Here is a 26,585-nt window from a genome sequence, read left to right on the forward strand (position 1 = left end):
CGCGCACCGGGTTTATAGTATTTACGGTCTGCGGTCGCCGGGTCGGTGGCGACCAAACGCACGTGGTAGCTGTCGGCAGCGAGGGAGGCGAGAAACGGCCACGAGAGGCTGACGAGATAAAATTGACGACGAGGGGGAGAGAATTGGGAGTCCCGAAGGATTCGCGATGCCGATTGATCCTCTCGACGGGTCGTCGTTAGCTACGGCAGTCTACTCGCTACCCTCCGAAAGAAACTCGCTGTAGCGTGAGTAATCGCACGTACTTTACATCCTCTCTGCTTTTCTAACTTTCGTTGTTACTTTTACTTTGTTACTATCTCGTAGCGAAGTGCTACAAGTATCATCATCAATATTATTACTCGGAGAAGGTACTTTGTGGTCGTCGCGACATCAAATAAGCTAAGATAGCTTCAGTTCATTATTATAACACTTCTAGCCGATCGTTAAAATTCTCTCTCCCGTATTATTCTTTACGCAAGTATTCTTAGTCATACTTTTAAAATTATCTCAAACAATATCGAAAGTCTGTTAAATTTAATTTTTAAATAAAAAGAATGATCTTAAGGTAGACCTTTATCAGATAGGAAAAATAGTCTTAAAAAATAACTACGAGCGACTAAGGTCCTAAAAACTCGACTACTAGTGCTTCGAACCCCCGATATTTCAGGTACAAAATACTGGGGTTCGAGAAACTGATCTTTCCATTTAAGGGATAATTTATCTCTAGTCATGTCCTGATCCGTCCTGCGTTTCCGTGCGAGCTCTTTGCGTACAATAGCAGCTGTCAGAGTTGCTTTCCGAGCACGACGTGGTAGGGGCAGAGATCTCTGCCGACGATATCTCCCTCTCCGTCTTTCGCGTTCGCGAGTTCGCTCTCTTAAAGCGCCGGCATCGAAGGGCTGCAGTCGTGATCGGTTGATCGGCGTGTACGGATCTGTCGGAGCACCAAGTGCTCGATTATAGCAAGTGAATGAGAGAGAGAATTCGGTGAATTCGCGAACGAGAAAGACGCCGACGAGCGATGTTTCTCACGAGCGAACCTCAGGTAAGCGACCGGCTTAATTTCGCAGACGTGAAATTTTGATAGCGTTATATTATTAGTCGACGCGCCATGAAAATCTGTTTATTGACATTAGACAAGTATACAGCAGAGCTTACACACATGATAAGCGAGACTTATCCAACTTATAATGATAACGTTTTTAAAAAAACCAATCATCATCAGTCTCTCGCACAAACAACCGTGTGCAAAAATGTGAAAGATTTTTAATAACATTCATACAATATTACAATACGATTATTATTGGAATATAGATTTTATTTTGCAAGAGATTATACATGTTTGAAAAATATTTTATTCAATATATCTTGATAGAAATTATTGCAATGTTAATGAATACATCCGAAAAAATATAAATATCTCTCGAGAAAAGGAGCTAATTTAATTTTAAATGAAAATTTTAGATCGTTGGTTATATTATTTTGGAGCATTTCTTGTGTATTTTGTATATTATTACAAGTAAACTTTGATGTGTGTATTATTCTGTTATTGACAGACCGTATATGTCATCCTGAAGTTAATTTGGAAATAATTCTTAGCAATGTTTCTGTGATTTATATGTGTGCGAATATTATATTTGTCAATAACTTGATACATAAATTAGGTTGATAATATTCGTTGCATGCTGTGTCGTCCTACGTATATCTTGGTTTCGCAATCGAGTTAATATTTGCATCGCGGAAAATTGAGTATCTCTCAATTCTGCGAAAAACGGTTGATAAGTAGCAAAAGTTGAGGAATAATAAAGCCACATAATGAATTCTAATTGCCGCTTTTACAATATATTCGCGTTTGATGCTGCCTCTCTGTAAGCATAACAAGCATAGACTTATTGCAACATGACGTATATTTCAAATATGTTGCGAAATTAAAATGTTTGGATATTACATAATCGGCACATTTTTCGTCATGCATTTTTTATTTTCGAAGTATTCAAGAGCTGCAAATTGTGTTTGTTCGTTCTTATCAATAGTATTTAAGAAAGTGAGAAGCAATATGCCTTAGTAATGTTTTAACGAGTTGTGAGTATTGTTTCGCACTTGCATATGTTCCTCCAGGGAGCTAATTACTTCGAATATGAAGTTCATTATATTTCGCAGGCAGTTTATCACTTCCATAATAAAAGTAGAAATAACGTTCTGTGACATATATAAGACACTATTCGAAACACGTAGTTGAAAAAGCATGCCAAGTTCTCCTTACACTTTCTCTCGATTATAGACTCTATCGCGAGGTTTTTTTTTTCTCAATCAAAATTGAATAGATTGTGATCATTTATCTTTTTTTTCTCAACTTTTTAATTTTCATCATTAAATATTTCGGCAATTAAATGCCAAGATACTTGCCAAGGCAATTAAATCCCTATAAAAGTAATAGCTATCTAAAATCAAGAATTTTTCATTTATTTTCAATTCTTATAAGGGCTTGATTTGTTAAATTTAAAAAATGTATAATAATAAGTAATTTTGACAGCTGTTGATTATTGTAATGTTAATGAATATCTAGGCAATTAAATGCTAAGGTACTTCCCAAGGCAATTAAATCTCTAAAAATGAAGAGTCTATCGAAAATTAAGATTAACTAAAATCAATATTTTTTCATTTATTTTCAATTCCTCAGAGCTTAATTTATTAAATTTTATTAAATTTTAATTTAATTCAATTTTTTAATTTATTATAAATTAAAAAAATTTATAATGATAAATAATTTTTACAGCTGTTGATGTTTCGATATTAAAATACAATTATCATTTTTCTAATGTGATTATATCAATTACGAAGAAAACGCGCGCGTTTTCTAAATTCTACATATTTTACAATTGCGATAAAAGTTTCGTGACAATTAGTCTTTTTTTATTGATCTGTCTTTTTTATACGATTGTCTTTCTTTCTCACGACACTTTGACGAACGACTGACGGGCTCTTTCGCAGAACAAACCTTAAATGACATATCTCGATGTGCGCGCACTGCGACATAAAGTCATTAAAGAATCTCTAAGGCGTCAGGCAACGACCTGCCTCCACGAAACTCATTATCCGCATATAGACGAGAGTACATCTGCTATTATACCTCGTATGTATATGTACGTACTTTGCGACTCTTCTTCGTCATCTTTGCCGCAATTAAGCTTTGTTCTTAAAGCGTGCGACGTTTGTACGTTGATCTGAAGAGAAATTAGATATTTAAAAGCCGACAATGATAAGTGTCTGACGATCAACGCCAAATCAGATAATTACTATAGTCTGATAATTTAGAAAACGCACTGTTTAAAAAGTTGCAAAACTCTCTAAATCTTAGCTCGTGGAAAAATATTTTATTTTCAATCGCTCATAAGCGAAGACGGAAGCTTTTCTCAGGCTTCGTTTTCTTTATTTGCGAGCCGTTTATTGCCGCGAGACCGTTAAAACGCATTAAGCACGGTCATTATCTCCTGTAACAGCTGGTAATAATATTACAAAGTGCGAAACCTGTAATGATATCAAAGGCGATAATATCGAAGGCGCGAATCGTGCCAGATGTATTTTCATTTGCGTGTACAATTTTAAAATCATTTCCCGGAAGAGATATTCCACGTGGGCATTAAAGCGCATCAGCAGTTTTACTAACATTGCATCGTATACGGATACGGTATCACTTAATGAATTGCATCGCACTGTTACAGATCGTTATGACCTAGTTTGTAAAAACGTGCTTTATTCTTTGTAAAAAATACGAAATATTTGTTTCATAACATATATAATTATCACGCATATAAATACGTTATTACAGAGCGAATTTGGTTCTTAAACTATGCGGTGCTTCGAATTAACTTTTTACCGGCTTCGGTATTAGAGATGCTTATTACAATACCTCAATAATACAATACATAAATATTAATATCTCCCTTTCTTTCGAAATGTAGATTTTTTTATTCAAAGGCGGCTTAGTATATCGACTCATTAGTCATCAGGCAATTCATACTGATTGCGAGATCAATGAATGCAAGGTGCTATGGCGATAGCGGCGGTCGAATATCTTAATATCGCGACAGAAAAAAACAACGAGACGCGGTGATAAATGTCAAATATAATTCAACAAGATTTCCTAACGTTATCGCGATCATCGCCGTTGATGATATCTCGTTGATGATCCACGTGACTGATCCGCGAGAAGTAAAGCGAAAAGAAGAACGGCGTCTCCAACGTGGCGTGTGGCTTTCTCTCGCCGGAAATGCAAGGCGTTGATGACTTCCCGCCATCGCGACGGCTTATGCTAATCCGTGAACTTTCGCGCCGACGGCGGAACACACGTCGAATTTCGTTTCCCGGCGTGGAGAACCTCCTGTCTTTCTCTCTCTCTCTCTCTCTCTCTTTTTTCATCTTGCTTCCCTCGAGATTTTATTGCGGAACGTCATGCATTGCATACGTATACATATGTGTACAAACACTCCTACGCGCAATGGTCACGCTCCAAAACGATCACTTATTACCTCAATCTTATTACCGCTAACGGCGCATTACCGCGCCTCGAGGGAATCGTTTCTTTTAATCTACGTGCGGATTGCCGCTCTCGGAAACGCGTTGAAAGGGATCACCGGGAGTTTTCGCCCCGCCTCTCGCACTCGTAAAAGCGCAAAACTGCGCTTTATTAATGCACTAATCGGAGCGTAAAATATCTTATCGCTATCCGCTTCCTAGGCTCGATGACATTTAATTGACTCTGGCGTCCGTCGCGATCAAACAAATAAGTAAATTGCAGAGTAAACTCTAGCGTCGTCGGCAATTTCATTTTACGAGACGTTCCAGATACTGTACAATATATATTGTACGTCTAGCGGCATTTAATCGGTAAAATATTATACTGACTGTGCGATCGAAGCTCTTGGCGATATCTTAATGAAAATCGTCGAATCTATTTCACATATATACGATGACCCGTTAAGATCGTCATGTGTCTGAGACGTGTAAAAAAGAAAGGTGCTTCATCAATCTTTCCTCTAAGAAATATAAAATCCATTCCCTGCAACCGTACGATGACACATTCATCATCCGTTAAGTGCTACGTGCGTGTGGATATATACGGGTGTAATTATGATTAAAGGCAGTGAAAGCCCCGACGTTACGGTTGTACGCGTATGAATTTGATTCTCTTATCGGATCGGACAGTCTCTCTCGTATTTCTTTTTTCCATCGCGAAGTGATGTGACCCACATGCTGGGCTTACCCTAATTTAAGTTTTCCCGCATCTTTCGTACGGGGAAATTTGTTGTTTTTCGGCATTCTCTAATTGACTTTGTAGGGCAGACGGATGAAACTCAACTCGCGACAGTACTTTTTAAGTTTGCGTTGGACAAACCAGCCATAGACGTATATACTCTTCGAGAACGGTAATTGGACGGGCACGCTCTGTTTGTGCGCTTTAATTAACTCGCGATGCACTGACGACTATATTTTTACACATTCTTTTGATCTCTTTCCTGCGATTGCTAGTGAAACGAAAAGTTCCTCCAGTAATATACAGTAATAATTTTTGAGCAGTTTTTTTTTATCGAATTTATATTCTGATGCGATAAGATACCGTCCAATCTCTCATAAAACTGATTACTGAATATATATTTTGGGATATTAAATATTATTCTTTATCATTTTGATATCAAATGACGTGCATTTATTATCCGGGATATTTATGAAAGTTCGTATAAAATTAGCATTAACGAGGGGCAAATGAATCGTAGCTGCAGGGACATTCCTATACCTGAGAAATTTTACACGAAATTTTGAAATTATCTATATTCGAAAGTTGAAAAGAAAATGGTCAAGATATTGATGCATTAAACGACGTTCACTATGATAATTTCAAAAATATATATATATATATTCACTATTTCTTCGCAGCGAAGGATTCTTCATTAGAACTCAGTGTAAGCAGTTAAAAGCTACTTTCTATCTGGCAGGAAAAGAGCAACAGTTGTGCGTACAATTGCTGTAATTAATGAATAATCTTGTTGAGAGAGAGGCTGCACGAACATATTCATATAAAATATTTTGAATGCCTTAGAATATTCAATATTCGATAGAAGTGGTTGGCGAATTACGCGTGTGAGATATCGATCTTCATTATGTGAAAACCTATGTATGACTTATATAATCCAATATATGGAAGCATAAGAAGGTGTATTCTGTATGGCATATATATATAACTATATAGAAAAATATAATACCGAAAATTTGCTTACGTGATATAATATTTGACACACTTGCTATTTATTTTAATTTTTTTTTCAAGCAGAAGAGAAAATATATATGTAAATAACGTAATATAATTTTTGCATAAAACACGTATAGTGCTGCATATATGTATATGTATATAGCTCTATAAAATTTCTGTAATCTGACCGACATGATGTCGCTTTGTGATGCGAGTGACCGCGACTTTATCGGTTCCTTTTAAGGAACATTTTATGGCAGTATGTTCTCGCATAACGACCACCTACATGCAGCATTGAGCTACGTGCAAAAAGTAAAACGACTAGAGAAATGCGCCGGAGTCGACCTAGCAAATCTTTCTCTCTTTCTGTGTAAAAATTTCGCGTTTAAATCAAGTCGCGGAACTGTATAGCTTATTAACGCGATCAGGAAATAATTAAGTATCCATTTATAAAACAATAATTATCATAATGTCCACACGCACGATGAAATATTAATGACAAGAAATTCTTTTTACCCTGACAGTAAAAGATAGTTATAAATGACTTTTGTTGCTAATGGATGACTTGGACGAATTATCATTGAACTAACGATCATTTAAATGAGACATCAGTGATTAATATCGATGATCAAAGACGAATAGATAAACCGGGTATAACGCATTAATACTAGCAGACATATACAACGGATAACTGTTTGTAATGGCTCCACTCCTATTGCTATTCGGAGCCGTCCACGAGGTCTGTCGAGGACCATCGTCGAGAGAGATTGTCACGCGACGTCCGTGTGTTACACGTGTCTCCTCGTAATGAGTAAACACCCACGCGTTCGCGAGCCGGACGCGCGATGATGGACGCCCAGCTTTTGCAGCACACAGTTGATCTAGTGCGGCTGAGGTCTCTAATGGCGATCCAATTCGTCGCTCATCCTCCGATTAAACTCGATTGTTGTCGACGGTCGTTGACTTCGACGCATAATGCGGCAATTCGATTTTTCCGATCGGGTAATGGACCATGTCGCAGTTCACTATCGTTTTATCAACTCCTCCTTTCACGTACGACTGCATTTTTTTTCGTATTGATCGTTCTCGTTCGTATTGTTATCGATCCGATAGCGGTTAAAAAATTAGACGAAGTTTTAAAAACTTATTATTAGAATCGAGAGCAAAATAGACGGCTTCGTGTATTATTTTAGCGTGAAATAGACCGTGTTTTTTTTTAATAAAGATTTTTACATCATGCGATGCAGCGAGATATACTTACTTGACACGTAACTGCGTAGAAAACTTTAAAATGCTGACGAGAATATATTAGTAAATATTTTTCAAATTATGCGTAATATATGTCAATTAAAATAATCTCGTCAATCGATTTATAAAGTCGCGCTCTATAAATCGAACGATATATATTTTTATCGGAATAAACTCTGTAGAGCGTTACATATTATTCGCATATCATTCGCGTATTTCCATCAAAATGAGAAACACTATCAACAGCTGCCCATTGAGATTGGTATGTTAATTTTCGAATGTAGGCGTGAAATAACGTTATGTCTGCGATAAGTATGTAATTACTTCAAACTGTTGGATATCGAGAGATCAACACAACTGTGTTCACAAATTAATGCAGAGGTCAAAAATGTATACAGCGATGAAGTTATGTCATCCTGTGGGCGAACATTACGTATCCAGCGAAAAATAAAAGCTTGACTAATGATATCCGCGCATCTCTATCTCTAGTTTTTTTCGAGCGATGATGAAAGAATCTTATGACCTGATCGATTAATTTTAGCGCGCGACTAAATTGTTATCATAAAATCTACCTGCGACGTTATATATTCGCTATAAGAGAGAATAATAAAATAGAGTACTTAATCATACATACATATTTAGATAAATTTTTTTATTTATCACTTTGATGAATTGTGTATAGTGTATATCATCGCGAAATATCTCGCGAGTTGACTAAGTCATTCGTTCACTCAAACGCCGACAATACTGACTTCATGAATGATGTCTTTGAGAGCGTCGATGAAGTCGGGAAGTGGAGAAGTTTTAGATCGTTCGATAGATCTTACAATCCGAAATTAGTATGTACCAAGGCAGGCTTCAGGAAAGATAAACTCGTCTAATTTGGCAGCGGGCTTATTCCCTACATAGGGTAGACAAATCTTTAGTCAGAGGATAATAAGTGTATACGTTGCGTTTCCTTGTTGGCTGATGCTTATAAACAGCGTTCGACTTAAGGAACGCGAGATGCTCAGCGTCTGTAACGCATACCGCTATATACGTGGTCTTTGAGCTCGTCATGTTGTACGTATATAGGAATCTTTACGCAAGGGTTCTTTCCCATGTCTGTTTTTTTCTTTTTTTTGTGCAAAGTATTACATAAATCTGAGCGGTACAATGGGAATCGATCCATTCGGAAGGCGCTAATGAAGACTTTAGATTGAGACGTTAAGTGGACTCATATAAATCTTTAGATTCCTCTTTCGAAAGCGGATGCAATCGTGGTTATAGCAAATCTATAATGCGTTGCGATTACTTGAGAAATATCGCACGCATCTTCTGTAATTTACAGTCTCATTAATTGAAAAATCACTGTTATATTTTCTCTTTGATTCATAATATTGTCATTGTTACTTACAATATATAGGATGGTGCTAATTTGGTGTTTAATTTTTTAAAAGAGTTTAAACATTAAATATAGAATAAATATATATAATAAATGATTGCTATAGCAATTTTGTCGTGTTACGATAGATAGAATGTCTATATGCGCGTTAGAAATTAATTGAAGCTACGTTCATCTTAAAGAGAGTCGACGTTGTTTACCATCCGTTTAATATAATTTGACATAATTATAATGAAAATACTATTAATAGGAAACGCGAAGGATAAGATTTATCGATCAGCGTGTGTTCGCGCGATTTATGAGGATGTCTACTGTGACGTATGCGAGAAGATATTTCGCGCCCACGTGCCACATGCTGATTGCAAGCATCAAGCGCAGTGACAATCTCATCTGTCGATTGCACGCTGAGTTTCACCGCGGTTTCGCAAACTTGTTGTCGCTCGCCATCATTCGTCTCGCTAGAAATTTCGATAAGAAAGTCGCGTTTCCTCGAGTGCTGAGTCGCTCTTAATATACCCACGAATCTGAGAAACTCGCGTACGTATCTCTCGACGTGGTAATATATTATATTATGGTAATAGGATAAGAGACAGCTGCGTCAAAAGATATATCGATGTATCGATGTCGAAGGACGCTAGTAGGTTTGTCCGTGAACATCACGTTGGGTGATTTGTTTTCTTAGACGAGAGACGCTGATGCGTACCGCTTACATCAGCATTTTGACATTGGTGGTGCGATTAATAATTATGATTTTCGATCTCTCGTTCCTGTCGTTTGAAATACTTGAGACGTAATTGAGATTTTAACTCTCTTAACATTGTATTGTATTATTTTAATTTTAATGTAAAATATAATTTGCACAAAGAAATACGGTAATTGAAGGCATTATCGTATCATTAAGAAATGTTGTTTTTCGTTATAAAAAGATGGAGAGGCACCTAATTAATTATTGGTGCGTGAGTTGAGATGATATGTTCCTTCGGAAGCGGAAAATAATTCTAGCCTCGTTCAAAAAATGCTAATACTTAACAAAATCCAACACGATACCACTTCATCTTATCGTTTGTGAGCTGATCAGCAGTTCGTGCTCGATATTGAGCTCTTCAGATTTCTTTATTCCTTAATCATTCGACCTCTTGTATTCTATTATATAGCTCCCTCATAGAATTGAAGCACGCGATAGTAACAGTAAATGTAGACATAGTAATTATTAATCATTACTCCGTATACAGATCTTGTGAAAAAATATAATTTTCAATTAACAATAAGAGATAATTTTTTTTCTTACACGTAATTTAATTTTTATATCTTTCTGAATTTATTTCACTTTACTTTTACACACAATCGTTTCATAATAAGCGTTATAATTCCATGATTATCGTGAATAATCATGTATACACTCTAGTACACGTTTAAAATGATATTTTTCAAGCTATCTTCAATCTGCATCTTAAAATAGCTTTGAGGATAACAGTATTAGACAAAACACTTAAAGAGGAGCCCTTACTCAACAGAATAAAATCTCATCGTTTCGTTACGGCTTCCCAGAGAAATCGTAGAGAATTCTTGCGAGCGCATAAGTGCGAGATATGTTTATCAGCTTGTGTATCTCAATTTTTCTCTCTTCTTTCTAAGAAAAGTTTCGTGTCGCGTCTTATCATCTCGGTTCTCGCCTTCGACTAGCTTTCTCGGTACTTGTCCAAGTTTTCGAAAATGACTCCATCTCGTGATAACGATAGTTTCTCTTTTTGCTTCTCAGACGCCACTTGATCGCGAGGCGTACGTTTCTGCACGAAGTAGCTCTTAAATAGCCTGAGAACTGTCGAAGAAAGTGAAGTGGGTCCTGGAAGAGGACCTGGGTAGAGCGAGGAGAGAATCTTCGAGGAAGGATCCGACGTGCAGCGCCAAGGCCCTCCGCAGGACTGACAACTCCACGATGTCGTACACCAGCCGATTCCCGTCCTCTCAGCACACTCGTTATCGCAGTAGCTGGGGTCCGTCCTCGGTTTCCGTCTTCAATCGCGCCGATGTGCCGCGACCCTCGCCGGAAGAGGAAGAGTTCGAGTTCTACCACGAGCGGCTGCACTCGGCGCAGAGTCGTCAGCTGATACCGCTTCAAGAAGATCTGGCCGATTGGATCAACAAGACGATAAGTGAGTATACATATGTAGTTTCATATTATATGTATATATTATATAGACGGAGCGTATCATCTGCGAGATGAGTATCGATCGGCAAGAAACTTTTACTCGAACGAAGTTCGTGACATCGTCAAGGTCGGCGAGCATCGTTTCGTGAGAAGTTTCGATAACCGTTAGATATTAGTTTCGCTGATTTATGAGGAAAGTCGACAGCTTTTGGGGATCGATAGTCTGCGAGCTCGCAGGTTAAAGTCGGAGCATGAGTCAGAGTGTATTCTACATCGAGCTTTTCAATAGAATGCGAAATTCAGCCCCTCCCATCAATTGCTTCTTCTAAATTAATGGTTTCGCATTTGCAATTTTGTCCGTATCACGCGAACTTTCCCGTGACAAAGCAGTGTGGTTGCGTGTTATCTCTGAGATATTATTTTCATGCAAAGTTATCAAGAGCTCGATTTTTGTAATAACTATTATTTGAGAAAACCGTGACAAGCATTCTCTGGCAATTTCAAATATATTAACGTTGAATGCATTAAAAATTACACATATTTAAAAGTAATGAAATTTTTAATATATTTATTCTTTTTATTCTATTTCTTTCTCATATTTCAAAAATTTATTCAAGTTCTCAATATTTTAAAAAATTAAATCAAGTATGAGGGAACGTGAAGCATGTTGGCGTTCTAATCTTGCTATACTTTTTCCATTTAAATCTCGATCGCGAGTGCCACGTAAGGTGCAAAAAGAAATCAACGTGGCGTAATGTCGTGTTACGATTGTACTTTCGCGCCATCCTTGGCCATCCACCTTTTTTTTCGTATTGCTAATGTGAAGTCACTTTAAAGAGTGTCGGCTTATGTCGTACCACGGGATGTAGCGTGCGTGTGCAAGCCTTGATATGTAAGAACCGCACAAAAGTTAGCATCTGGGGCGACGTGGGAAAGGATATTCATAATATTTCGTTTTGTAATTTCATCGCGTGTTGATCGAACGGCCGTGCAAAAATGTGTACGCCATATGTCGAAAATTTAGCGAAACTTACATCTGCGAGGAAAAAATTTTTTTCAAGGCTGGCTCCAAATAACTATACATATATTGCATTACAAAAAATTTCATTACTCTACAAATCCATTTGACAAGTCATATGTGAAGGATATTACACGATGATCTCGAGAATAACTGTGAAAGGGAGAGATGGGATTAATAACCAGTTATTAACTTCTTTCATTGTGCGTATTTAAAGAAACGAGATGCCGAGATAAGGCTTTTAATGGGACGTATTTCATTGGTATTAAACTTGAGAAATTCAAAGATGAAAATTCCCGCAATTCTTATTAGATTACATGTGAAGTACGAACTGTTCGAACTGCATTCCCGAAATGAATCGACGAAGTTATGCCATAAAAGTTTCCTTCTAAAACTATTTAATCGAAGAATTATCGACAATTAGTCCTTCAATTTTATCGTTTCATACTGTTCATGATTGAAACTTGTTAGTCGCTTCAGAGTTTCCTGAAACTAAAATTAATCATTTTTATCGGTAATATAATAATGCATTTTTTAAAATAATATACATTTTATATTTATTACATCAATATAATATGCATCTTATTATACAATACATTCTATATTATTTTATAAATTATATCAGAGTATTATCACAATAAATGTAATATCGCGCAAATACATTGCATCATATTTTTTTTATTTTAATTGTTGTACAATTTGTATTTAAGAGTAAGTTTGTCTGACAATATTTTGTAAAAGTATTTAATCATCATTTAGTGCAACGCGAAAGAAAAGTTAAATGACAAAAAGAGCATTGCAGTAGTCCGTAATTCTTTTTCCACGAGGAACTGGAAATCATCCGATGGCTATCTAATTCTAGGCGAGCATGTGACCGCCTTTCTGAACTGCCAGTTTCCTAATACGGTACGAATACGAGTTGATGCGTAAAATAGAACTGCTACGGTGTACTGAGCGTCGCAGAAAGTAGCAATTCCAACGCTAAGCGGTGTTTCACGTAACAAACATTCGTAGACGCAGGCTTTTCACTGAACTACCATCGATTCTCGGCTCTGACTTTACACTTTTGACGAATAATATTGAAAATTGTCGGGTACATCTCTCGCGAGAATCGGCCTTGATATTGGAACGTTAGGATAGGGATAATCGTTAATTCCTGTTATATCGTTTATTCGATAATTGAATTGCATCGTGAGTAAAAAAAACTAATAATGAAAACACTTCTTGGATGATTCGTTTCTACATAATTTGATTCACTTGCGATTGCCACTTTGCGATACTTTCACCTCTGATTGCACGTTGCTTCGTGTATATGCGATTAAGCGTATCGATGATCAAGGAAAACGCTATATAAGCTTGAATATAAAATATATGCGCGCGGATATAGTTTGGCAAAAATGCAATGTGCGAAAACGAGTGTGGTCTCTTATACGCGGCCTCGAATAATTTAAGTCCGAGATGTGGACCACCCTGAGAGATTGCGAGATGCGGGAAAAACGAACGATACGTAAACGAACATCCAGCGTATACATATATTTAGCCGCAAAAAGGATAAGATGATACACGAGTATAATTTAAGAGATTCGTTTATATTATGTCGCTTAAAATATATCGATCTTTGATCGCCAAAGGTACTCAGCAATATTAAATTAAATGATACGAGTATAACGTTGACAATAATTTTAGTTTATTAAACGAATCCGCGAAAGCTGATATATTGAATGCAGTTTCGACGATAACTCCGGGATTCTCTCCTGAATGGACGACAATGAAAATGTTGACTTTATTTATTCGCTCGAACACGAATACGAGTGTTAGTGATGTGTAAAGAATATGCGAGGGATGTTTTATTGTGCACCGAAGGTGCGTGAAGAAACCATTCTTCCGCGCATTATGCGCACGTAATGTATGCGCTGCAATTTTGCAAATTGTTTTCCTTTTCTTTAGTTGGTGTATAATTTTGGAGTTTAACTCGAGAGAACTTTCCCTTAACCAGAGCATGAATTTATGTATATATTTGTATGTATAATCCACGACAATATCGATTATTCACATCTCGAACGTGCGAATTAGACAGCTGAAAATTGAGTCCTAAATACTTTTTCTTTTTTACGAATATCGTTTACAAAGAAAAATTTAACCCGTTTTTGTTGCTAATTGTAAGTCATTTACGTGTTTTATCGTAACCAATAAAATGTTTTAACATAGTTTTGAAAGAGATACTTCTAACGAGGCGTGAAATCATAAAGGAAAAAAAGACATTTAATGAGCTTCCAAAGTTGGGGAAGGTTGAAATTCGCTCGACCATCCCTAACGTGTCGTAAATGTGTTTACTCATCCAATCATTTGTTTGACGAACAGATTTGCTCGTGCAAGTTTTTTTTCAATCGATCTAGGAAGATTAGAATTCGAAAATAAGCGATATGTATAAAGAAAGATACATTTTTAACATTAAAAAATAAACATGACTGATTTTATATATATATATCGATTCGCATAAATATCTGTGACGTAAGTCAAATTAAGATTGAAGGCTCGATGTAATCTTATTGTAATTTACATCCATATAGCTATAGTATCATACGAGTTCTTTCTAAGCGGCTTATATAAAACGAAGAGACACAGAGAGAGAGAGAGAGAGAGAAAAGAAACTTCTTTCACTGAAGCTTCTCATTGAAATTCAAAGGTTGCCAAAGTATGATTGGAAGCGACGTGAAAAAAATAAAATAAAACGACGGTCTTTCGTTACCCACGCGCGCCCTGCGCCTCCTGGCAGCCTGCAAAGCCTCAGTGACTCAACCGGAAGTCAGTCGGGGCACCCCTCTTCCTTCGTGCCACTTCTTCTCTACTCCCTTCATCACGCGGCACCCAAAGCCGCATTACGCATAATGGGCGTACGCCTTATTCCTAATACACGTTTGCGCATCCGCGGGGATCAGCAACGATCTCTCGTCGATACCGCATCTTTTAAAGAGCATAACGCAGATATTGCACGTGGCACGCGCTCAACCGGCCGTAAATCAGAAAGCGAAAGCTCCGGATCGCACCATGCTAATTTATCGTCGCCGATTATTTCCGTCGATATAAGCATCCGATATAGAGGCGAACCCGACGTGTTCACGGTGTTGTGGACTCGGTCGGACTTATCGTGGGATCCGGATTGCGATATGCACCGTTTATATAGGGGCATGCTTCCGAGCAAATCGTGATCGAGCTTCGTGCCGTTTTATCTCGCCGCTGCTATAATATTGCGTAGCAAAATGGTTTAAAAATAATTCCGCTATATTCTCGCTATGAACTCGCCCTATGACACGAGTGAACGGAATAGATGTATGTATGTACGTAATCGAAGCACGTTTCCCTCAGAGAAAAGAAACGTGAGAGTGTCGCCCTTAAGAGAGACCAGTTGGGCATTAAAATGAAATGAAAGTGCCATCAAGGATTTAACGAAAATACGGGTCATGGTGCACGGTAATTGCGTGAAGCCTCGGGCGTTAAGCAATCGCGTGCGAGGATGAAGGGCCGGATGTCAGTATCAATAAAAGTCGAGGGAAGTCCTTCCTTTCGCCGCGACGTCGTCGGCTGTAAACTCGTCGCGAAATTTATGCGCGGCCCGAGCAGAGGTTGGACCGTATATCTTTATTCGAGCCACAGATATATGCAAGGTATCTTATATACTCGCTCGAAACCCAATGATCGATAACCGTGGAACCGTCATCGCGAACCGATGTGCCGGAAAATCACGGTCGGCATATCTAAGGATATTTAAGGATGAGACTGTAAAGTTTAAAATAGAAAAAAATCGTAAGATGTTTATTGACGATTAAAAAATAATTTAATATTTATTTTTGAAAAATAAATTTAAATGCAGGTATAAAAGGGTTAATAAGAGCCAGCACCAATATTAGATGCAAAATTATTTTATTTTTAAATTTCTCTACTTATATTTTGCTCCTCTGTACTTATTTTATTTTGAGGAACTTAAAAATGACTCTTACTAGCTTTTTCATACCTGAATTTATATTTATATATCAGAGCCTTTTTGATTTATTATTTTAAAAATAAATTTATTTTTCAAAAATAAATACATACACGTTCGTGAATTCGCCTATCAATTTTTAATTTTTACAAATTTCAATTTCTGTACCTTGAGAGAATTCTCATTTCGCACTTTATATTATCATCGCACTTAAATAGCGTAAATAACAACGGAAAGTGTAAGTCGCCCAAGAGATTAATGAGCCTTGTTCGGACACTTATTACAACTCTTATTACAATATCGATGAAAACTGTCTCACATTGAGAACACAATGATCTGCCGATCGATTAGCTATTGTGTACGTGGAGTTTATTATCCTGTAACGCGAAACAAACGAGAAATTCTGCGATATATGGGCGCACCCGAGATATTGTCGAAGCTTTATCACATAACTTCTACGGTTTAGATATTCGAGGAGAGTTTCCCTGACAACGAGATACCGCGAACAATTCGCCGCGTCGTTTTCTCGATTTCATATGCGCGCCATTCACGATTCTTACGGATATTGACCTCGGTGAATCCGTTCGGGCGACGCCTTGGAAAACGATGCTCTAAAGTTGTGTCGTAGCCAGGGAACGACATAATGCCATGAACATGTATCTCAACATGGTCGCTTTACGTAGTTCCGGGTGACCGAGTTCCCGCACGACGGGATGCACGTGCTCGATCTATAATTTTTTACCAATAAGAATTATTTTCCAGTCGAAACAATTCATTCAATCCATTCAAAAATCTATGAAGGAATAATTGGCTGAAATCCAGGCTATATACGATTAAATAAAAAAAGAATAGGACTTTACGCGATATTTTGCGTGCATATCAATGCCATTTGTTTATGATATTTAAATATAATTACCTAAAACAGAGAGGAAGAGAGAATGTGTATGTATGTGTTTTTTCAATTGTATTTATTTTAGAGAATCAATTTTTAAAATTTTCAGATTTAAAAATTTGTAAAAATATTATTTCAAAAAATGCTCTTATCAAAAAATTAAAAAAAATTTTTATATATTTATAAAGTTATTTTTACGGAGAATTCTGTGATGTATTCGCAATCCCATGCACGTGGTCGGTGTAAACGGTGTGCCACGTGATGGATTCTATGCCACGGACCCGCGTTCTTTTCTTCATGCCCTCGGTGCCCTATTGTTACCAGATCGAGTCACGAGCCCGCGTTCGCGGGTTCTCATTACCATCTATATCTACGAAACACTATCGCTGTGCCGGAGCCCAACCTAGTTCCTATTTCCCATCGTGCCCGTTTTATATCTATATAGATGTCTATGGAATCGTGTCGCGACGACTCTGCGAGTTTTCCTTAGATCCGTTCATCGATCGGTGACTCTTCACATTACGAGAGAAACTATACCGAAGATACTGTGATATCGGGGTTAATTGATGTGTCTTTAAATGGGACATTATGTGATTTTTATATCATACGTTTATGTTTTTTTACGTGTATATGTAACGGGATATAAATATTTCCAAAAATATCACTGCATAGTCTAAATGTCATTCTTAACATTGCATAATTGCATTATTCTTTTATAAATCTCTCTAGTTATGAAAAATTTAAACGTTTTTCTAAAAATATAATTGATATGTTCCACTTTGCGATATCTCTGATAACTGTACAATTTTCTGTAAAATATTCACGTTCTTACATTTCACGCTAAAAAAATTCAGAATTATGAATGCACGACGAGTAATAAAAATAAATCACGCGTGACACGGGAAGACGAAGAGGTAAAAATCGCGAAGTGTATATTCCGAGAAAGGAAAGATTTACTTATAATTTCAATCCTGTCTACATATCCGGTGAAATTCAATTGCTCTAGTATCTTCGGACAGATATATAATCTCTCGCATGATAGCTATATAATCAAACAACGATCGTATGTATTACCACATTCGTTTATACCCTGAAGACAGGAGATAACGGATTGAAACAGGAGGCGATAATAGATAACGGCTGATGGTGAGCACAAATTGGCTCGCTCTATCATTTGCCGTGTGGCTGCATTCACGCATGAACTAGCTAAGAAATAATGAATACGAGAAAGAGACGTTAATAAATAATGCAGACGGTAATAGACCCGGATTAACGTATATGATTAACGAACGTATTAAAGCTGGAGAATGGAAGAATAGGAATAGAAGTGCTTTTACAGAGAAAATTAGATAATTTGTTAAGACCAATGAAGGTTCTTGTTAGAATCTGTTTTGAAAGACGTATGATAGATATGAAGAGAAGAGACAAATGACAGGAACGATAATTAATAATAGCTAATTATTATGAGCAAAGATAGATTAATGCTCGTAATCAATGTTGAATAAAGAGGATGAAAATAAAGAGTTCTCTTTATAAAAGATTGAATAATTTACCTAATTTAAGAACAAGAAATAACAGTTTTTGCTAGAGTCTGTGTTGGAGGAAAAAGATCAGTTAGTTCATTCGCAGGGAAAGTCGGAATAAATTAAATATCTGTTAAGAGATCTCGTCTCTTTTCATTCGAAATGAATATTGGAAAGTTCGTATTATTTGGAAAAGTAGAACGTGTGTCCTTGATCTGCTAGTGTTTACGTCAATGAACGAAACTAAAATGATTTTACAGTCACGCATTACTCGATCTATCGTGAGAGTATCGGGACCTGACTGTTTCTCGCTTGACCCGCCGTGTCAGATCGACGTTCTTGATGCGCGACTTTCAAAGTATCACCTTTTTTTCCCGGAAATCGTGAGACGTGACGAAAGTCGAGATCAGAATCCGCGCAAAAAATCTGATTCTGAATCAGTCTAACAGCCGATCTCATTGTCTTCACCTTGTCTCGAGTCGTCGGTCTTGTTTGTGATCGTTGATTTTAAACGCGTCGTCCTTGAGCATCGCATGCCACTGATTTATTGAACGATTACTCGAGGTAAAAATTGGTTTCTTTAAATAGGCTTCTCTTCGGCCGATTAAACCGGCTGGCCGATCGACATCTGATGCGGAGAATCATCGTTGCGTATACACTTACGCACTATAATTACGTTGCTTATCGATTGTCTCGAAAGGTTGCTTTTCGCAAATTTGCAAAAAAAAATTTCAACTACCGGATGTACATAATTCTAAGATTTATAAACTTTACTACGACTTGTTTATTATACATAATATAAAACGTTCAAAATTAATGCATCGTAATTATAACGATCAAGAAAACGAACGAGGCACGAAGCATAATAATTTGCAACAGTTTGATAGAGGCTGAACGATGGATTATTAAGCTTGAACGCGATGGATTATTCTTCTCGTTATAATGTACCACTTTATGGAGCCACTTGAGTGTGTCATTGAAGCTACTCGGAGTTTATGTCGAGAGATATACAAGTATATACGTGTGTATGTGTGCTTGTGTGAGGATTATTGCAGATTTGACGAGAGAGAAAGAGAGAGAAGTGGATTTAATTCTGCAATTTTCGAATTTCAGATGTGGATTATATAACGGGTGACAATTTCTTCGATGTACTCGATAATGGCGTGATTGTCTGTCGACTGGCAAGGGTTATCCAGGAAAAAGCGAGATCCGCGATAGAGGCTGGACGAGTTAAAGGAGTAAGTATATCACTAATCATATTTTTATATTTTTGCATAAAAAAATAATGTACTCGTGATAAACAAAATTTCTTTATATTTTATATGCAATAATACCTAAATATCCCTAAAGTTATGTAATGTATCAGAATTTTGTCATTGGAGAAAATATGTATGTGTTGTTTCGATATAATAATAATTAAAAAATTCATATATTAAAATAATAAAAATGCTAAATAATAAAAAAATGAATTCTAAATGATAAAAATTCTTTCTATTCTTGCAAAAACACGGAGAAATGTTGTTGCAGTCGATACCAGTGATACGTGGCCGTTGCTGGGAAAATGCGGCGCGTCGCAGCTTCTTCTCCCGCGACAACATGGAGAACTTCATACAATTCTGCCGGCGGCTGGGCGTCCACGAGAATCTCCTCTTCGAAAGTGACGATCTCGGTAAAGCTTGACGCGATTAATTTTAATGCATGCGAATTAAAGAGAGAGACCTGCCGCGCATCGCTGTTTATCCTATCGGACGATACTTTCAACGAGACGCGATTTAAGTGCGTACCCGCTTTTAACTTGATGGGCGGTAATTAGGAAAAACACTGTAATCGACTCGGGTAATCCCGGCGATGGACGTGCATGTCGTATAAATTATGATCCAAGAGGTATGCAAATCCGGAGCGGTCGCGAAGCGAGAGTAACTGATTGCCCGCGACTTTGAGGAAAGTGGAGCGAAACCACACGGCTCTATGAAGATCAGAACGCTTTCTCACTTGACCAACTTTAATTGTTCATCGAAAACAATACAGTTACATAAATGTTACGTAACGGCGTAATTCAGCGAGAAGGTCGTCTTTGAAACAAAAGCTCGTGCGTCTTATTGTATTATTGCAAGAACGCGTTGAGTTCAGTAATCAATTTAATCTCTCTCTCTCTTTATAGTTTTACATGGTCAACCACGGAACGTAGTGCTGTGTTTACTGGAAGTCGCACGATTGGCGGCCAGATACTCTCTGGAACCACCTGGACTTGTGCAACTAGAGAGGGAAATTGCGGCGGAACAGGAAAGGGATCTTCACTGTATGTCGGACAGCGGTATATCTCACAGCAGCCTCTCCTGGCAACTCCAATCGCCGTCACCGACCTCGACGCCCAGACCGCCGGAGAAGATCAAACACAGCAGGTATATAAACACAAAAAAGCCGTATACAATATATTCCAAGTCCATATATATAGTTGAGATTTTCGACTGACATCAGATTGCTTGGTCATTCTAACACGCAATCTCGCGGACCGATATACTATCTTCTACGCGTTGCGTACAACAACGTAACGGTCGAGCAAGCGATGATGATTGCGGGAAGAAACCGAAACTAAACCGTTACGGCATGTATAAGTTATTCGCTCGCATAATTTCTCTGTTTCGCTTATGCGCACCGCATTTCGAACGACACATCCAATGTTTCGAGATATACAATGTATATTCCGCTTCGTTTACGACAATAGACTTCTCCGTCAAGTTAACAACCGCTGTGTCTGAATGAGCAATTTTGCGAGGTGTTACCGAGAAGAAGGAGCGGCTAAATTTTATAGTATGCAAAACTTTTATGTGTGATACCAAAAATGTCAAAAGTATTACACGACAGTCGCTACATTGTGTTATATATATACACGCTGAAGAATTAATATTCATTCTGTTGAATTGTTTAGATAAAATTCATCTTCCAGTCTGACCATTTTAACTATATTTTACCATAGATGACTATAATAAATAATTGTGACTTATTTCTTATTGAAAATTGATACAAAAATATCGATATTTTAACAAGAGTCTGATCATGAAATATATTATTTCTCATCTCGTCAATTTTTTTAATGTGATTTTTCTCGGTCTCCCAAATCATGTGCGATAATATAATAGTCAAATTATTGGAATTTTCATAAAATTCAAGAAGATACACATTTCTAAATTTATCGCTGATGTTGAATTCGGAGAATTAGAATTCGATTTTGTGACAGAAATTGAAAGTTTATAATGTTGGATCGTAATGGCTTCTAGCTCGGCGTCCGAAGTCGCGACTACGGCCACACGATGGTTGGATCCGGTGACCGATGCTACCCACGAATCTGAAATGCGAAGGTCCGTTAGCGACAACGGCCCGACTGGAAGCGACGGCGTGCCGAGCGACACTACCGAGGACGACTGGTCCCGCGGTAGCGCCGAGGACCCTGACGAAGTGCCGTCGCCGTCGAGTTCGCCATCACCTTCGCCGGCCGAGCCGCCGGAGCACACTGGCCCGATCACAGAACTCGATCGCAAGGTATCGTAAGCAAAATGTCCCACTTTCACATCAAGTTTCAATAGAGCAGATACAATTGAGAATTTCATGTTCCGAGCTACGACTCTCTCTGTGTTTTCTCCATTCAATGATATTATTATCTTATCATGACAGTGTATATATCGCGTTATATCTAATAATTTCCAATAAGAGTATCACGAGTAAAGGAAGATCAATCATTTTCTTTCGAGAATAATAAAATTTCGATGTTTCAAGAATTAAAGCGATATTATGCAACGCAGAGAAATGTTGCTTCCTTCAGAAGAGAAAAAATGCGGGGAAAATTGAATAATTTATAAATGTTAATGCTACTGTACTTCGCTTCCTTATTAATGCTAATGTTACTTCGCCAACGTCTTCCATGTACGTTGTTTCACTTATATCTTCTCGTGCGTGTCGTTGAGAAAATCTTGGGTCCTACGGGTTCTTACAATCCCGTCTCGCGCTGCATTATAATTATTATCGTGCGAGAGAAAAAAAATGTATGGAAGAGAGAGAGAGGAAGGTATAAAGGAAGAGGAAGGATGGGAGAGAATCGGTGCACGTTTTCCACGCACGCGTGTCAGATACCTGCATGCCTGACGGCGGAAGTTCCACCGCGTATCTTCGGTTTCTCGCTGATGACACGTCGAAGCGATTTATCTCGCGTGACATGATCGATCGTTCCTCGTCCGTCCTGGACAGCAACAAAGGCGGCGGTCTGATGGATAAAAACGACCGTCTAAATATACGACTCTGTGTCCTTCCGTTTCAAGTGCGGTATCTTCGACCGCGTCGCATGCTTCTTATTCTTCTTTTTTCTGTATACTGCAGGTGCGAAGAGCCACCGAGGCCGTCCAGAGACTTTGCCAGTGCCCGTCAGAGAAATGCTCCAAATTGAAAGTGCGCAAGGTCGGCGAAGGCCGCTACCATATTGCGGGACGTAACGTCTTCATCAGGGTACGTATATACCTTTTGACATTTTATATAAATCATACTTTTTTTTATAATATTAAAAATTCGAAAAATTATTAAACTCTATCAACAATACAAATATTTTAAAGCCTATTTACCTTATTTATTCAAAGTTTCGAGTTTTACTTCTCTTTGAGTCTGCAGAGCTGTACTCTCTTGTTATTTAAAAGTATGTTTCCCCGAAAAAATCTCGAGATCTCTTCCCTTTCTTTATTCGTGACACGTCGCGGTGATCCTGTAAACCTGGCAAACTGGCAACCGTTAACGATCGTGGCGCTGACGTGTTCGCAGCTTCTCAAGGGAAGACACATGATGGTGAGAGTGGGCGGAGGCTGGGATACCCTGGAACATTTCCTGGCGAGGCACGACCCCTGTCAGGTGAGGGTTCTTAACCGCGAGAGCACTCCGCCTCCCGCTCGCGGCACCAAGCACGACAGCTTCCTGCACATTCGGGCCAAGTATCGCAGCCCGCCGTTGGAGCCTATGAGTCTCTCACGTCGGTCGCTGGCCTAAGAGCACGTACTGCCTAATCATGCGATCACGCGACCCCCTCGGGCTGCTCGCACACATGCGAAATTGAAATGGTATCGTGGTTTTCAGCGCACAACTATCGCATCTCGTCGCGTACATATATACATATATGTAAGACCACTAGATATTCTCAACTAGATGAACACGTCGATCAATCGGCGTGTTAAATGACGCGACGAAACGTGGACAGCTCGTGTTACCGGTAATAAGGACGGCAATTCACATTGATTTTCGCGCACGATACATTCCTTTTTTTTCTAACAAACGCTCGATGAGTTGGCGAGGGAAAAGCGAAAGACCGTCTGAAGAGACTTGCGGTTTTACTCTTATGCACATTCCTATATATTCATATATGCAATTTGCAAGGTATCTTTGCAGGACCGAATCTCTCTTTACCGGTACGCATCGCCTACCATCAGTTTGCAACGCGTTTGATACTTCTTCGACTCTCGACTGTTTACTGTACATCTTCAATTATGCCAAGTACATACATTTGTCACGTATGTATGTACGTGTTATATGTAGGTCACGGTGTAAGAACGCACACGGATCGCACTATTATTACACTACATCTCGTATCAGGTGATTGAGAAAAGCGTGTCAAAGTATATCCTCGTTCAAGTATATACTTTGATGCGATTTGCTGCCGATTTTCCAAGAGAGCAGTTTACGAATAGTCAAAGTTTTGCATCCAAGATTGTACTCTATAATTCGGGAAACTTTGATTACTCGGTATTTATCAACGAATATATAGATATATACTATATGTGCTTCCATCTTTTAAAACATTTCTCTTCAGGTACTAACATAATTAGCATCTATCCTTCGAAATACTTCGGCAGAATCTAATAGGAAGTGTATTGCACTCGGTAATAATATAGTGTTAAGAATGCAATGACCAAATTTTATTTTTAGAACTATGTCACATCACGATGTAATCATTATAATAAAAGTAATAATAATAGTAATTTGAATAAATATCCATTTAAGCTCAAACATTGTGCTCTTGTACGTGCAATAAAAAAAAAATAAAAAATAAAAGTGCAATTAAAATCTCAGGTAGAAAATCGTCTGTATAAACGTATCATGCCTTAAAAGAGATTGATAAATTTTTTTTCTTAATCAAATTTCTTTTTGCAATACAGAATTATAAAATTTCTTTTCAAATAATTATACGATTTTTATAAAATTCCCACAGCAATATAATAAATTCATCATATTAATGTAGTTGTAACTTTTTTATTATTAATGTTATAACGTAGTTTTCTTGACTTACTCGCAACCGTGTTCGGCTTTCAACTTTGTTTGGTCATTGCTCTATAGAAATATATTCTTATAATGCACTGTCATATTTTGCGACAAGCACGCAATCAGGCACTTATACGTCGTAGTAATCACACAGAGAGTCGGCTTAATTTTCTTTATATTTATATTAGATAAATATCTTTAATATTTATAAGAAAAAAAATTGTTATTATAACATATATTAAACTCGATAAAGTGAATTTTATTTGCACGTAAGTAGATATTTTGAAAAAAATATTTAATTATATATTTATTAACGAAAGATAGCATATTTGTATTTCAAAAGCTTTATATAAAGCGTAATATAAAGCTTCATATAAAGCTTCATATATAGTGTAAAATGTACGTTAATCCTTTTTTATTTTTATTTCGCTTATAATCAACTTGCGATTTTCATTTTAGCCGACTCTGAAATTTATTGACACACTTTAGCGCATTCGATTAATATCTAATAAAACTTGTATCGCCTAACGTGTAAAATGCTTCATGATAATTGCCTCAAACACATATATATGTTTTGTACTTTTATATAAATATCTAGAGTAAGGAATATAATATATATATATATACATCGGCCTATTGCCGAGTTAATTAAACAGTAATAATTATTCCACTTACAGAAGTGCAAGAGCACAGTATGCAAAGGAATACCAAAGCAGAGAAACACACGACGAGTAATGTCAGCTCGTTGAAGTTAATTAAATTGTCATCCGTAATTTGTTTATCGGTTGTTCCGAAAGATTGTAGTTGTGTTACACGAATCGATTTTATGAATTATACATGATAATATATATTTCACTGCGTTCAATTATCCTTTGCAAAGCAGAGTCAGTGTTAAATTGCGATTTGCACTGTAAAGTAATAAGCTTAGAGTTTAGGGAGCTATTACATTAGGGCCTTATGTTACATAAACATGATTATATTTGCGAAGTTACTTTTTACGCGTAATTAAATCGCCCTGCCTATAATTAAACTAATTTCGCCATATTATGTAATTGTAAATAATACGTTGCCCTGACATATCGATGAACAGCTGATTTAAGTTAATTGTACCTGCTTTATATCGCGTTAATATATATTAGCGGATAAGTTTCATGTTCTATATATTTAATAAGTTGTTTATATATTGTCAATTGTCTTTTTATTAAAAATTACGTTATAATTCGATTTTTCATTAAATAGGATATATGTAGCTTGATGAGATATAAAAGGATATTGTATAAATTTAGTTGGGAAGATTATTATTTATAATAAGATGTTGAACCGATCTAACTAATACATGTATATTTGAAAACAAGCTATTCTCTGCATCAGTACTGTTTTGTAATTATTTGGCTATTAATCAGCATTGCAATAGCATTATACTGCATTAATTTAGACTTTGTTTATAATAACTGTACTGAGCTTTTGTAAAAAAAATTTTAAGATTTTGTTTAATGTATACAAAATATATCGTATACATATTATCTTAATCTATTTAATTAAGTTTGAAGCTATTATGTCGGTTGTTATATTTTGTTAAACAATAAAATATCTGACTGATATACATCTCCGAAAATTTTGACTAATAAATTATCAACCATTTCTTTTGAATCAATCTTGCGTAATGCCATTTTTTCCTAAATAATCATATGGCAATTGCAAAAATAAAAAAATTTTATTATATTTTACATAATTATTATGAATAAGATTTTATTATCTTTTATTTAATTGATAATTATATATTTATTACATTATATTTTAAAATTATTTTAACTTATAAATTAATTATACAAGAGAAATATATTTTTTACTTGT

General features: G+C 37.0%; 1 protein-coding gene across 3 annotated transcripts; it reads left to right on the forward strand.

Annotated features, from left to right (window-relative positions):
- LOC145934944 (growth arrest-specific protein 2) lies at positions 1-26,291 on the forward strand. 3 transcript variants are annotated; one of them, XM_083035863.1, is made up of 9 exons: positions 891-1,045; positions 10,639-11,032; positions 19,554-19,678; positions 19,968-20,109; positions 20,602-20,842; positions 21,719-21,980; positions 22,812-22,937; positions 23,244-23,330; positions 25,409-26,282. In XM_083035863.1, exons 2-9 carry the CDS (start codon positions 10,816-10,818, stop codon positions 25,478-25,480), a joined length of 1,272 nt encoding a protein of 423 aa, XP_082891989.1. In that variant the 5' UTR covers positions 891-1,045; positions 10,639-10,815; the 3' UTR covers positions 25,481-26,282. The 3 variants fall into 3 exon arrangements, with proteins under 3 accessions (XP_082891988.1, XP_082891989.1, XP_082891987.1); XM_083035862.1 differs by lacking the exon at positions 891-1,045 and adding an exon at positions 1-245 and having other exon boundaries at positions 23,244-26,291; XM_083035861.1 differs by having other exon boundaries at positions 23,244-26,291.
- The last annotated feature ends 294 nt before the right edge of the window (positions 26,292-26,585 follow it).

Source organism: Prenolepis imparis, unplaced genomic scaffold, assembly GCF_030444845.1.
Source record: "Prenolepis imparis isolate NDT839.2.m4 unplaced genomic scaffold, iyPreImpa1.0 SCAF_4, whole genome shotgun sequence".
NCBI lineage: Eukaryota > Metazoa > Arthropoda > Insecta > Hymenoptera > Formicidae > Prenolepis > Prenolepis imparis.